The 14,211-nt window shown below is 43.8% G+C and overlaps 1 protein-coding gene across 2 annotated transcripts in view; it reads left to right on the top strand.

The window, feature by feature from the left end:
• Positions 1–14,211, top strand: part of UNC5C (unc-5 netrin receptor C) — a 395,582-nt gene that overhangs the window by 364,002 nt on the left and 17,369 nt on the right. For both annotated transcript variants that reach the window (XM_019647544.1, XM_019647543.1), the window contains 2 exons: positions 5,749–5,898; positions 7,915–8,079. In XM_019647544.1, coding sequence (XP_019503089.1) covers positions 5,749–5,898; positions 7,915–8,079 — 315 coding nt within the window. The remainder of the gene's footprint in view (positions 1–5,748; positions 5,899–7,914; positions 8,080–14,211) is intronic.

A 14,211-nucleotide genomic window follows, 5' to 3' on the forward strand; every position in this document is an offset into this window, starting at 1 on the left:
TGATGGGAGATGTGATTTTTTTTTTTTTAAACACTAGTTAGCACAATCCTTGAAGACTGGTCTTTTGAGGTTTAACACGTGTGGCATGTTGAACATTGGCCAGTTTGTTCTTTGTGCCTCCAGAGCCCTGCGTCCATATGGCAGAAGCATGAAGAAGGTGGCCACAACTTCTTGAACTGCACAACTTGGCCTTTGGTGCCCTGGACAGAGTTTGGAGTGCATGTGGGTCCCTTTCCGTGGAGAGGTTTAGGCAGACCAAATGGAAACCCCCTGGAGTGCAAGGCTGACTGCTGTTTCACTGCCCTTCGTGCTCTCACCCCTGGGTGGGAACCTTAGTGGTTTCTCCACAATAGCTGCCTCCACCTGCTCAGGGTCCTGGCGCTGTCCCCGGGCTCCTTGGCAGCACTACATACCATTGATTCAGGGCTCCGTTTCCATCAAAGAATAAAGAGTACGCAGACAAATCACATCCCAGACAACACCGAGAAAGAAGCAAGACAAAATAAAACAAAGCCTCGATTTAACCTCTTCCAACCTTCTCCAGCAGAAGAGATTTTCATGAGTTATATGAGATGTAGGTTTAATCATTTGTGCCTTCCATTTTCTAGCTGATAAGATTTCTAATAAGAAAAGGAAAGGACTGATAGGAGAGATGTCTGAGGGAAAACAAGACAGAGCCACAGACACAGGGAAAGAAGCTAACGGCTAGATCACCCACAGGTAGGATATCCCCTCTTGAGAACTGGGAAGCTGAGACAAGTGGCTCTGGGGAAAGGAAGAAGGCACAATTCAGAGAGGTGGTGTGAGACAGGCAGCAAGTTCTTGAGCAGGACGAGGGTGATCAGAGGACAAGTTTGAGCACCAAGTGTGGAGAACAGAGCCAGGGCCCCAGCACCTTACACTGTTCCTGGCACAAAGTCACTGCTTTGCACGTGGGCAGAGACTGGTCACGTTCTTAAACACGGGCTTCAAGCATCTCAGTGCATGCAGCTCTGGCGCCTGGGGGACTGTCTTGTGCACTCTTTCTGAGACTGACCCTCCAGGGAAATTTGCCCTGACTGGAAAGGACCAGGAGGAGGAGGAAGAACAAGAGCTGCAATGCAGGCAGACATGGTCTCACCCTGGCAGGAATGCCGAGTGAAAATTCTGGGGTTAGGAAACCAGAGTGGAGGAGTTGTCCGGTTCCTCCCAGGCGCCTTGTTCTGTCAGGCCTTCACAAGGGACGAGCCTATCATCTCAGAGCCTGGAAGAGCTCTAGGTGCAGGCCAGAGGGGCTCCCGGCCCGTTGTACACAGAGGCCTTTAAAACAGCTTGGATTTATTGCGGCTCTTAAGTGGCCCAGGCTAATGGCTTGGCATGGATCATGTCATGGTTTAATTGGTGATCGTGAAAGCTGCTGGTTTGTGGAATCCCTTGTCTCTGCCGTTCGAGCAATCCCTCACAGATTCCCTGAATCAATACAGCCCTCACTCAGGGCCATGGAGGAGCCTGTGCTGGGACAGCCCCTGGGCTGGGGAAGTAGCCATCTCCCAGGATTGCTCAGATCCCCACGGGCACCAGGCTCTGTGGGGGCTTTCTCCTGGTGACATTACAACTGGGGTTCTTGTGTGTATTTCAGATGGGCTACAGATACTTCTGTTGATAACCAACCCTTGAGAGAATCTTTTCAAGGTTAACTCAGAGGGGTGGAAATGGAGCTGACAAGGAAGTCAGAAAGTGACCCCTTCTGTAGAGGCAGAACAAGCGCCTCAGAGCGCCAGGTGGAATCAATCACCTGAAGCCAAACAAGAGGCTGAGGTGGGGGTGCTGCCAGGAGGGAGGAGCAACCTTTGCAAAGGAAGGTGACATTTATATTTCTGAGATCAAATAGCCTAGATGATCCTCATTCCTATTATGGCATTTATTTTTTCCCAAGGTCACGATATTTTTCTTAAGTCTTCCTAAATCTTTTGACCTTAAATATATTTTGTTTCTATTCTCTTTTAAGATGTGTGAAATAGCCTAATGGTTGGGATCCAAAAGCAGCCTGTCAGGAAGCTGTCTTAGAGCTGAGCACACGATGTTGGGATTGCGTGTGTTTATGTCGGTCTTGCTGCTGTGGTCCATGGGCAGCTGGAAGCAAATACAGGAACTTGTCTGTGTGTCCCAGAGCCTGCCATGGTTCCTGGCAGAGCACGTGTGCTTCATTGATGTTGAATGAATGCTCCTAGGGAGATTAAGGAGAGAAAAGCGTTTAACTGTGACACTATGTCTTATCGATTCACACTTCTGTTATTTTTTTGTTCTCTTATCTGTATCATATGTATAATAAGCAATATGATGGCATGCACCAGGAATTTAAAAATCAAGCTTTTTAAAATGTAAGTTACAGTATTTTTTAAGTGGGATCGGCTGTAAAACATCTGAAATGATAATACTTCAACCATAACAATATGGAATAAAAGCCTGATTAGCCTGTCAAATGGGCTTCCTTCCTCTGTCTTCTGACACAAAATTTATACATGGGGTTTGCTGGATCTGGCAAGTCATCTTCAACTCACGTGTAGTTTTAGGTGACTTTAGTTGTCAAGGAGTTGTTTGGTTTATTGATTGCAATATCTTTAATTTGCACTGTAATGTTTTTAATTTGTGCTTTGGTTATTGTCTTCTCCTTTATTTTGTTGTTTCTTTTAAGTTGAATATTTTATTTTGAGTGAGGTGATACCAGTTGCTACTTTTGAGGAAAACAAAACAAAATGTTAAATTTAAGTTTGGTAAGGATCGTTCTTACTGAGTCATTTTACTCTTGGGCTGACGTCTCCCAAAGGGACTAGTGAAAGGATAGCTGCGCAAGCCAGCAGTCTCCAAAATGGGGTTCATATATCCCAGGCCCAATGGAACTATGGGGCCAAAAAAGACAACGTGAATTCTTCTGTGTTTGTCTTAGCTCATATTTTCAACCTTGTATTTTATAATGTAATATATTACTATACTGATGTATTAATATAGGTATATAATTTATAAAGAAACATTCAAAATGCATGCTTCATTTTTGACCGATGGGCATATGCAATCACATATGTTTAGAGACCTCTGCTCTAAGTATGGATGCATCCTGATGGGCAGTTTATCTTTCACCAGGGTTCATGTCCAATCGAAGGGGAGAAAAAAGTCAGGTTTCTCCCAGCTCTGTGCATTCCGGCAACTTTGTGTCATTCTGGTTAGTGGAGCGAGGGAGCACTGAGGCATATGGAGAGTATGCATTCTCTGGCCCAGCTGTCTAACATGGCACTTTACTTAGGACTTTCTCTCAAAAAAAGAGGCTCAAGCCAGCCTAGTTTCTTTCCCCACTAGGAAGAACTCTTTACCATCACTTGAAGTCAATGACAAAGCCAAGGACTGAGCCTTATTCTTGGGCTGTCTCCAAACCCAGACTTCATGCTCAACATACGGTATTAGATTTCTTTACTTCAAGGTCATGGCCAATAGGCAATTTAGGCTTTTTTCAATGATCCTCCCTGCCAAGAAAACTGACAATGCTCTCCATATCCTCTGGCAATCCATGTTGATTGTAGGAATGGGGTGTGGATTATACATTGTTGGGTACAATTACCTCCCGGAATGCAATGCATCTTCTTTCAGACATCCCAGGCAGATAATTGGGACATAATGAAGATCTATAGTAATCAGATAATTACTATCGATTGCTCTTTAGACGTCTTGATGAGGTAATTAGGGTATCCTGGAAAGAAGCTAGAACTGATTGATTGGCATGGCTGTAATCTCCGAGATTTCTAATTGTGTTTCTTTTCTTCTAATGGCCTATAAACAAACATCATTTTAGCTTTAGAATTTGTCAGGTGGCAGGTTCACGGGGGAACATCAGCTTTCTCTATTATGCTAACTAGACACTGAACATGAACATGATCAACATAAGCTCATTATGCCTTCCTGTTGAAGCAGAAAAAACTGCAGTTAACCCTCGCCTTTCTTATTCATCTTCACTTCCACATGGCCAAGTTCTTCTCCAGGAGTGGAGTGTGAAGTGTTTTGGGAGGGCCTTCCATGAGGAGCATGTGTGACTCTGGGCTAGGTGGATCTGCATGGCCTGCTGGGCACCCTCAGAGCCTGCTGAGCCATAGGCACAGCAGAGCCAGGACACAATGACACAGCCTATGTGTCCAGGTGGCCAACTGACTGGGTGGGGGCTGGCTGACTGCTCAGGCTCCTGTCACATGCAATAGCTACTCATCAGCCTGCAGCAATGTTGAATACTCTCAATGTCAATATTCTCAAACAGCTGGACCATGCCCATGTCTCCATCAATGTGCTATTGCCTCATCTCTTCCATTAGACACTAATTAGAGGAGTGCCTGTCCGAGACCACATTCCATATTATCCTAATATTTTCTACACCTTATAGGACCTTTCAGCAGATTGCATTGTTCAGGATAGTGGCCTGAGTCAGAGATGATGGATGTTGACAACCACTAAAGCAGCAGCTTAAAATGAGCTGTTTACATCTAATCAATGATGTTGGTGAGCTCTGCACTTACTGAGCTACAGTCTGGTTCCCATACTCACAATTTTCCACTGTGACCCATCAGTACCTGGTACCCTGGTAGTTGCCCGATATAGGTATATGGAGTGACCTGAATGGTTGCCTGTGTTATTGAACCCCATGCTTTCAACTGAAATGTCACTAAAGAAGAAAGTTGTATTTTTCTTTTATATTTTTATAAAATCCATTATTTTCTTGAACCCCCTATAAGAAAAGAAAGGTCATAAATTGCCAGCATATTTGTATCACGGAAACTTTTAAAGCCTGAGAGCAGCCATGTGTGCACAGAGACGGTTCAGACAGCAAAGGAGACCCAGGATATTTTGTTCATTGATAATTTGTGGTTAGATGCTGTTTGGATAATTGCAGCTGTAGCTGGAAATGCTTCATTAACTCCCATTAACTAGCTTGAGGAATGAAAGCACATATAGAATTTGTCTTCCTTTTACATCTTTATAGTATAAGTAAAGTTATACTTAACTATTTTTTTTGCATCAGCCACAGTTCTTGAGAAATGAGGTTCTTTCTAACATTTAATCTGAGTAGCTGTTTAGTTCAATATTTGGTGCTGTAAAACCTTCCTAACTTGCATCAAAATATTTTCCTCTAATAGGACATATAATGAATATATTTTAATTTTTTGATCACTTGGAATCATGCAATGGACAATTTTAAGCACAATTTTATTATCTTATTTCTATAGGGAAAGAAACTACAAAAGATTGAAAAAATGCCAAAAACACATTCCAAATTTTTATTCATTAGCTTGTTTAACCAAGTCCAAGACATGGGTTTGTTTTCTTGTTATTTAGTCTTTTCCTTAAAGGTTCATTGGAAATCTACTTCCTTATCCATTATCTATATTTCTACCTATTTTTTCTTTTATCTGGGCTTTTTCCCATTTGGGGTTCTGATGGTTATTTTCCTGTATTTGACTAAATATGCCACTTGTTCGTTGGGAAGTGCAGCCTGTACTGAATTTGCTCGTAACAGTGTGATGTAGATTTCTGAAACACACGTGATGGTCAATAGGATCCAGTCACATACAAACTGGAAGGGGCTTCAGTTGGAGGGTACCTAGGCTGCAGAAGAGGAAGTCACGTGCTGTACAAGTTAGCAGGATGGGGGTAGGCACGGTGAGGAAACGTTTGATGAAACAGCCGATGTGATTCGGTAATTTGCTTTTGGCTTTGGCTATGTCATTGCAGGAAGTTCTGCAGCTTGAGAGACAGATGGGAGGACAGCTCCTAGAAGAACCTAAGGCTCTTCATTTCAAAGGCAGCACCCACAACCTGCGCCTGTCGATTCACGACATCGCCCATTCACTCTGGAAGAGCAAATTGCTAGCTAAATATCAGGTAAGGTTCCCGGGCTGAATGCAAGGCTTCGAGATGCCTCCATGAAAGAGGACTAAATTATTTAGACATAAGATAATGCCTTCCTAGAAGTTCATCTTACATCAGCACTCGTTTCTCCAAAATAGCTTGGGATTATTTAGGATTTTTGAAAAATACTCTACAGACATATTTAAAGGAATGCTTTTTTTCTTCATTTTCAAATAATTGTACTGCCATTGTTTTATTTTTAACAAATCAGATTTCCAAGTTTATCATTTCAATTCATTTTCAGACTGTTTACATCAAATTGATTTTTAAAAGATCAAAATGCATTCACAGGAATCAGAGGAACATTGTTATCCACGTGACACAAATTAGGCTTCAGCCTTGCTAGGAGACTATCTTTCTGTTGAAAACTTAAAAGGAGCCCCAGTTTTGAAACTGAAATAGCATGTAAAAAATAAAACCTGGCCAGGATTTTATTAAATACCAGTTTAAAAATACTGGCCTCAAGCCTCACTAATGTACCTGTGGAAAAAACATAGGGGCCCCCACCACCTTCTTCCTCAGTCAGCCTGAGCTCCCAGAAGACTGTGTGATGGGATCCTTAGCCTCATATCCCGTCCTAGGAAACGCACACACGCTTAGATAAGCTGTGAAGCTTTGTCTGCATGCATGCAAACTCAATCCCACGCCCCAGCACTGTAGCTTGGCTGGTTTTGATTTCCTGATAGAATCAATGAACATACAGGAAGGAAGGTAGGGGAGATTTTCCAGCTCCATTCTTACTCTCATAGGTCTAGTGCTCACACAGACATTATAGAAACAACCCTGCTAACAGGCCAGCCATCTCAAGCTTCCATGGGGGTTGCATGCCAGGCTCTTCTGTATCACTTTGCACTTGATTGAGAGGTCTGGCTCTTAACTTTCTCATGAAATGTTTTCCTTTGCTTTTTTCTACTCCCTGCTTTGCAGCTACCATATAAGTCCACACATCTCCCCCCACCCCCAACCCTCTTATGAACAATTTGCTTTGCTTTGTGCAATCATAATGGAAAATACTATTTTTATAATAATGATAATCCGATATTAGTTCAAGCTAAGCCTGGCTGCATTCTTCTTACCACCCACCAGACACTCATGCACTTCGGTTGATCTCATCTAACCCCAGCCCGTCTATGATTTAGGTACGCCTTTACTTACTCTTTCGCAAATGAGGAAGCTGAGGTATGGAAAGGTTAAGTAACTTGCCCAAATCACCAAGTAGGTGAGGGCAGACTATTCTCATTTGTATTGAATTCTGTGCTCTTAACCACCGCATTCGCCCATTTTTTTTAAATGTATCAATGATTTTCTTTCTTTCCTTTATGGATAAAATATTCTAGGATGGGCTCTGTAAGGTGGTCTAGACTTTTTGAAAATGTATGTCTGTTAGAGGCTTGGTGCTTTTTAGGCCGAGGACATTTCTGCAACAGCTCACCACGTCTGTTGGTTCCAAGTGTAGTGTGTGTTGTAGTCCCCTGTCCTGTGCAGAGGGAGGATTTAGGCATGAAAGGGAACTGGATCATCAAATTAGCCTTTAGAGCTTCTTTGCTTTCCTCCAGAATACCACGGCAGGGATTCTTTTTAATGAGCAACAACTGGAGTGTGTGGGTTTTATTTTGGGGATTTTCTAAACTTAAAAAAAAAATCATTTACAATGGCGTCTCTATTTCTCCCTCTCTCTCTCTCTTTTTTCTTTTTTTGTAAATGAGAGACAGGTGACAGACTGGTTAGGTACAGATCCTGCTGGAGGCTGACTGCTTGGGTTCAAATCTCAACTCTGCCACTTGCTTCCTGTAGGGCTTTGGCTGAGTGATTAAACATCTCTGGGTGTCAGCTTTTTCATCTGAAAGGGAGGGGTCAGGATGCTCTTACGGATATATTTGTTGTGACAACTAAATGAGGTAATATGTGGAATACTGAGAAAAGTACTTGGCAGCCCAGTGTCTGATAGTTACTTTTAGTATTTGTGGTTAACACTTTTATGTCCTTTAGGAAATTCCTTTTTACCACATCTGGAGTGGGTCTCAGAGAAACCTCCACTGCACGTTCACTCTGGAAAGATTTAGCCTGAACACGGTGGAGCTGGTTTGCAAACTCTGTGTGCGACAGGTAGAAGGAGAAGGGCAGATCTTCCAGCTTACCTGCACCGTGTCAGAGGTAAGAAGCTCTTGTCTGTCTCAGAAATCAGGGGAGAGAAGGACCGTGGGGAGGCGAGAGAGTGTGGAGTATAAAGGTATCTCGATATAGGCCATATGGGGGGAGTCCTGAAAAGCTTTCTACAGGTTCCATGCATTAATAGAATAATATTGTTAATGAACACAGGGAGCTAGATGCATAAAAGAATGGGGAATTCTTTCTGAAACACAAGTCTTTTATTTTTGATGACATGAATTTAAGGATCATGTTCCTGCTTTTTACAACAGTTCTGAATCCCAAATAAGAGGTTCAATTTCAGCAGTGTGCAAAAGGAATAACTGTTCCCAAAGCATCCCTTGATGTGCCACATTCCTGCCACCTCCACCTGTCCTCCCTGGTCCCTTCTTTCCTCAGGAAACTTTCCTACCTTTGCCTAATGCTGTGGGGTGGGGGAAGAGAGATCAGCCTCTGACCCACACCTTCTTTTTTCTTCTCTTCCTATTTCTCCTTGCTAAAAGGAGAAATCCTTTGACTCTTTTCTCTCTTACACATCAATATAAGAAGACTGCCAGAGTCAGGGGATGGGGTGTGGGCTATATGGGTGAAGGGGGTCAAAAGGTACAAGCTTCTGGTTATAAAAAAATAAAATAAGTCATGGGGATGTAAGGTATAGCACGGTGACTATCGTTAATAATACTGCATATATGAAAGTTGCTAAGAGAGTAGATCTGAAAAGTCCTCATCACGAGGAAAAAAATTATAACTACATAATGAGGATAGATGTTAACTAGACTTACTGTGGTGATCATTTCACAGTCTACACAACTATTGAGTCATTATGTTGTACACTTGCAACTAACAGAATGTTTTATGTCCATTATGATACCTCAATATAAATAATAATTTAAAAATAAAATTAAAAACAGAAAAGAAAAGGTGCCCTTTTTTCCGGGGGTGGGAAGAAGGTTCCAGAACTAGAAGTAAAATCTGTGAATTTTTCCCCTAGTGGCCATCGCTTTGCCTTTCTCTGCTGTGCTCGTCACTTACTGCAGTCGGGCATTTTTCTACGTCCCTATTACAGAAATAGCAATGAGCCCTGCTGAGTGAAGCCTCTCTGCATGGAAAGAGGGGGTGTGCATGAACTTATCGGTTACCTTGGACCCCAAGGCTGCAGTGTGAACGGTGGAAACCCTTCCCGCTGGAGGAACAAAGGAAACAGAATAAGCCAAATGGTCAGACAGCAGCATCTCCCGGGGCCTGGAGGAGCTCAGGTCCGTGCTGTCTGCTAAGCCACAGAGCACAGAATTGCCGTATTTTAAAACTACAGCGGGACAGCATATGATTTAAAAGATTTCTTTTCTCTCGCGCTGTCTCATGCAAAGTGACAAATGAAATGTCAGGATGTTCAGCATGTCTCCCTCCACATGTTGGATTTAAAGACTGTCTTCCTTAGCAAACCAAGTGGAGGTGGGGGAGCAAAGCATGTCAGCCTCCACGATGCTGCATCCTTCTTTCCCACAGCCCGCGGAGGTTCGGTCATCATTTCCTCCTGTAGTTTCATGAGACTTTTGACTCATAAAACAACTTTAGTCACAGACCCCGGTGACATTCATAAGGAATGATCTCGGTGTCAGGGTGCCATGGCAACCGCCAGGCCTTCCTGAGTCGCAGGCCCTATCTCCCAGGCACACAGCACCACCCCTGCTGGCTCCGGAGGGTGTTTTCACTTTCCAGGCCCAGCAGGTCTGCAAAGTTCAATAACCACCCAGCTCCAGTGACAACAAAGGCTGTGGAATTTTGGAGGGGGCGAGGAGGTCTGCTCCTTTGATGCTTGCTTTCTGTTCAGCGGGAACGTTTGCTGTGTGATGAAAAGGTGGATCAGATGCAGCCTGAGAATGAAAGAAAGCTGTTGAGGGCTCTTCCCTGCTAGGTCCTAGGTCTGCCACCCCCTCACGCAGAAGAGACAGTTTTGCATAGTGTGATCCCAATTTAAGGACTTCCTTTCTTGAACCAACATAGAGGAAAGATGATTTCTCTTGCTTGCAGCTTGGCGGCAGTGAGCTCAGAGAGGCCAGCCTTTCAGTCCTGTCGAAGGCCTTTGCCCATGTGTGACACACAAGCACATTTAACAGAGGGAGGGGCAGAAATGACTGGAGTCAGATGACTTTGGGGATTAAGGGACACTCTGCTGCTTTTACTTCTGGGTCACTGAGTCCCACTGTCGTTGTTAGCATTTGAATGCGGTGCCTGCAGCCCACCGAGGGGGAAAATGTGGGGCTGGGTTCAGAGGTAGGGAGGGAGACTCAGCTCTGAACACAAGGCACTGGAGAGCCCTGAAACCCAGGTCCTCATGAAAAGCTCTGAGAAGGGGTTTACTGTGACTGACAAACCATAACCAAACAGAGAAAAGGCTCCATTTGTGGTGTCTTTCTTCCGCACAGGGCTCCTCCCTAGGGTCACCTGGCAAGCTGGCGGGTGGGCTAGGGTTGCAGTTCCAATGTCCTCTCTTCCAAGAATGAGCTGACTTGCCAGGAATGCACTGCTCCCCCGCCCCCCAGCCACCCACCTCTCAAGGCACTCACCAGCAGTCATTTATAAAGCAACATGGCCCTTGGCCTCTCTAGTCAGGCCGAGGACATGTTGCCCCCCTCAAGGGAGACCAGGCTGTGCTGACATAGACCATGGTGATGTCGAGAACTGGCCAATTGTTCCTCTCTGGGTGCTTTGGCCAGAGATTCCTGAACTAGAAACAAAGCCTTTCATCTCACAGAGATGCAGTTTAAGAATGAAAATGTCTGAAAAGTATGGGCATGAATGCATCTCAAAATATAAATAATAATAACAGGTTTTTTTTAAATTTTTCTTTTTTAGAAGGATGGCGGGAATAATAACGGGGAAGCTACCCACCACCACCAAGAGAAAAAAGGTGTAGAGAGAGACACCTATCGTCTCTTTATAGCCCTTCTATTTAGTTTTAGCTATGGACAAAGTACTTCTAACCCCTATTAACTATTGACACATAACACTTTTGTGTACACAGAGAGTAATATTAAAAATGTATAAAGTAATACTGCTTTGCTATAGCCAGCCCATCTATTGACCTCTTCAGGTTTTTATAATCTGTTCAAAATGACCATTGGGAAAATCGAGTTTTTCTAACTGACTTTAGGAACAGTGGGAATATAGGAGTGGAGAGTTGATTCTACTGTGGAGTGAGGGCTGAAAATGTGTGCCATCACCCATAGCAGCTGTTTGGTTAATGGTGAAAAATCATATGTTTAACTAAGGGACTCATAACATCAAAGACAGATGGTACCTGTATCATAAATGATTATTGTAATAAGCAGCCTGTGAGAGTAACTCTACTTTTACCTGGAAGTAAAAGAAGAACTAATAACTACTGGAATTATTAGATGGAATTTAAATGTAAATGCAGAGATATATTTTTTCTTTTACCTCCAAGACTGTTGTTAGCCATCTGATAAGCTCTACTGAGCTTGCTTGCTTCATCCACACAGAAGTTAGCAGGCTCAGTAGCCAGGGCTGGAGACCCAGGTGAAGTGGTGATGGTCTGGTGATGATCTTTTCCTATATTCATGAGTAAAAGGATGACTACATGGATATGTGAGGCCTCCTTGACAGCCAGGCCTACCTTTCCCTGGTTTTTGTCTTCAGGATTTAGCAGTGAGAAGAGCCATATGTACACTTAGCCACGTTTAGCTGGAAGGAAGCTTAATACACTACTCTGTGGGGTGGGTTTCTGTCAGAAACTGGTGTCTGCCCCTTTTTGTACCAGGAAACATATTTTCTCTCATTTCAAAAAATGTGAATTGAGTAGCTTCCATGTGCAGGTCACTGTGCTGAGTATCACAAGGATTCTGAGGAAGACGAAAATACTCTCATTGCCAAGAAACTAGAGAAATCCAAGGAAGTAACACATAAATATGACCAACATGAATTGGGCAGAATATGAGGACTGCAGAAGAGCTGTGAGAAGTGCTGTGGGAGGTGTTTGGCTTGATGGCTTTGGGTGGATTTGCTCAGGGGCGACTCAGGGGGTATGCTGTTCATCTGCACATTGAGGGGTTTGCTTGACAGAGACAAAGGGGAAGGGCAGAAGGACTGTCAGAGGTAGAGCCTAAGAAACAGGTGATAGAAACCGAGAGTGGTCCTGTCTGAGGAGAGTTTGAGTCATGTCAAGGCAACCTGAGAAAGACTAGGGTCCGATTGTCCAGCGGTGGGGGCACGTGGATATGGGGCCCCTACTCCATGTCACCTGTGGGATTTAATACCAGCTGACGAGGCAGATGGTACAGGTATCCCTCAATGCCTGATTAAAAGGTAGCGTTCCCATTGGTAGGAGGGGCATTTAGTGCTTTTTAATAAGAGAGTGGGGTAGGAGGGAGCAGAGAGAAACATCAGCTTGGTGATTTGGGAAGATCAGTGTGGTAGCCAGATAGATCACAGGTATGCAGGAGGGAGTTCCTGTGTCCAACAAGAAGAAGAATATCTGGGGACAGCACTACATAAAGCAGACCCCTCCCTGTATGAACTTAGCCTCCACTGCCAGCAAGAGACAATCCGGGTGGGGTTGTATTTGGGGGATATGGTGGTTTTTCTTCTGGGCCCTATTGTTATTGTCCAGACAAGAAGTCAACAGGACCTGAGCATTGGCGATGGTGTTAAATTGTGGAAATGCCATGTGATTTCTCTTCACCTCCGCCTCCCAACCCATTTATACATCGCTTTATGCCTAATGTAAGTGTTAGGCACTTGGGTTCAGACATCACCAACATAAATCTGTTGATAAATAGTGACAGGTACTCTCTGTTGACTCTCCTGGTCTCCTTTGTTGAAGCCCTATTGCCCTTGAGGTCAGGAACACTCTCTCCTCACGGTCCCATGGAAGGAACTCTGTGCCCCTTGCAAGGAAAGATCTTCTGGTCGTGTCCTCATTCAGGGACTCCAACTCCCATTGTTGCTTCTGTGTTTTATACCAGTCTTTTACATCCTGGCATGTGCTGCTGGAATTAACACAAAGGAGGAAATGGAATCCTGGGAGTCTCAGTTTGCTCAGCGTTGAGTTTGGGGGCTATTAAGTTGGTGCAAAAGTAATTGCGGTTTTGGACCTTGAATTGTAAATCATTATAACTAGGCTCAAACACATCTTTATTAATCAGTATAGGAACCATTACAAGCAACACATTTCTGCCAATGAGAAAAGTTTGTTGATTCCTGTAGCATTATATAAAAAAATCCATGCTTTGGGATTCAACGAACTCTTGGAAAGCATTTTCTACACCCTGCTGGTTGTGGAAGCATTTTCCCTGCAAAATGTTGTCGAGATGCTTGAAGAAGTGGTAGTCGGTTGTTGAGAGGTCAGGTGAATATGGCGGATGAGATAAAACTTTGTTTCCCAATTTGTTCAACTTTTGAAGCGTTGGTTGCCCAACATGCAATTGGGCGTTGTCGTGGAGAAGAATTGGGTCCCTTCTATTGACCAATGCCAGCTGCAGGCATTGCAGTTTTCAGTGCATCTCATTGATTTGCTGAGCATACTTCTCAGATGTAATGGTTTTGCCGGGATTCAGAAAGCTATAGTGGATCAGATGAGCAGCAGACCACCAAACAGTGACCATGACCTTTTTTTGGTGCAAGTTTGTCTTTGGGAAGTGCTTTGGAGCTTCTTCTAGGTCCAACCATTGAGCTGGTCATCGCTGGTTGTCATATAAAATCCACTCTTTGTCACAGGTCACAATTCGATTGAGAAATGGCTCACTGCTGTTGCGTAGAATAAGAGAAGACAACACTTCAAAACGACAATTCTTTTGTTTTGCGGTCAGCTCATGAGGCACCCACTTATCGAGCTTTTTCACCTTTTCAATTTGCTTTAAATGCCGAAGGACCATAGAATGGTCGACAAGTTCTTTGGCAACTTCTCATGTAGTTGTAAGACAATCCGCTTCGATAATTGCTCTCAATTGGTCATTGTCAGCTTCCGATGTCCGGCCACTACACCCCTCATCTTCAAGGCTTTCGTCTCCTTTGCAAAACTTCTTGAATCACCACTGACTGCACTGTATGTTCGTTAGCAGTTCCTGGGCCAAATGCGTTATTTATGTTGCAAGTTGTCTCCGCTGCTTTCCAACCCAT

This window comes from Hipposideros armiger, unplaced genomic scaffold (genome assembly GCF_001890085.2).
Source record: "Hipposideros armiger isolate ML-2016 unplaced genomic scaffold, ASM189008v1 scaffold_112, whole genome shotgun sequence".
Lineage (NCBI taxonomy): Eukaryota > Metazoa > Chordata > Mammalia > Chiroptera > Hipposideridae > Hipposideros > Hipposideros armiger.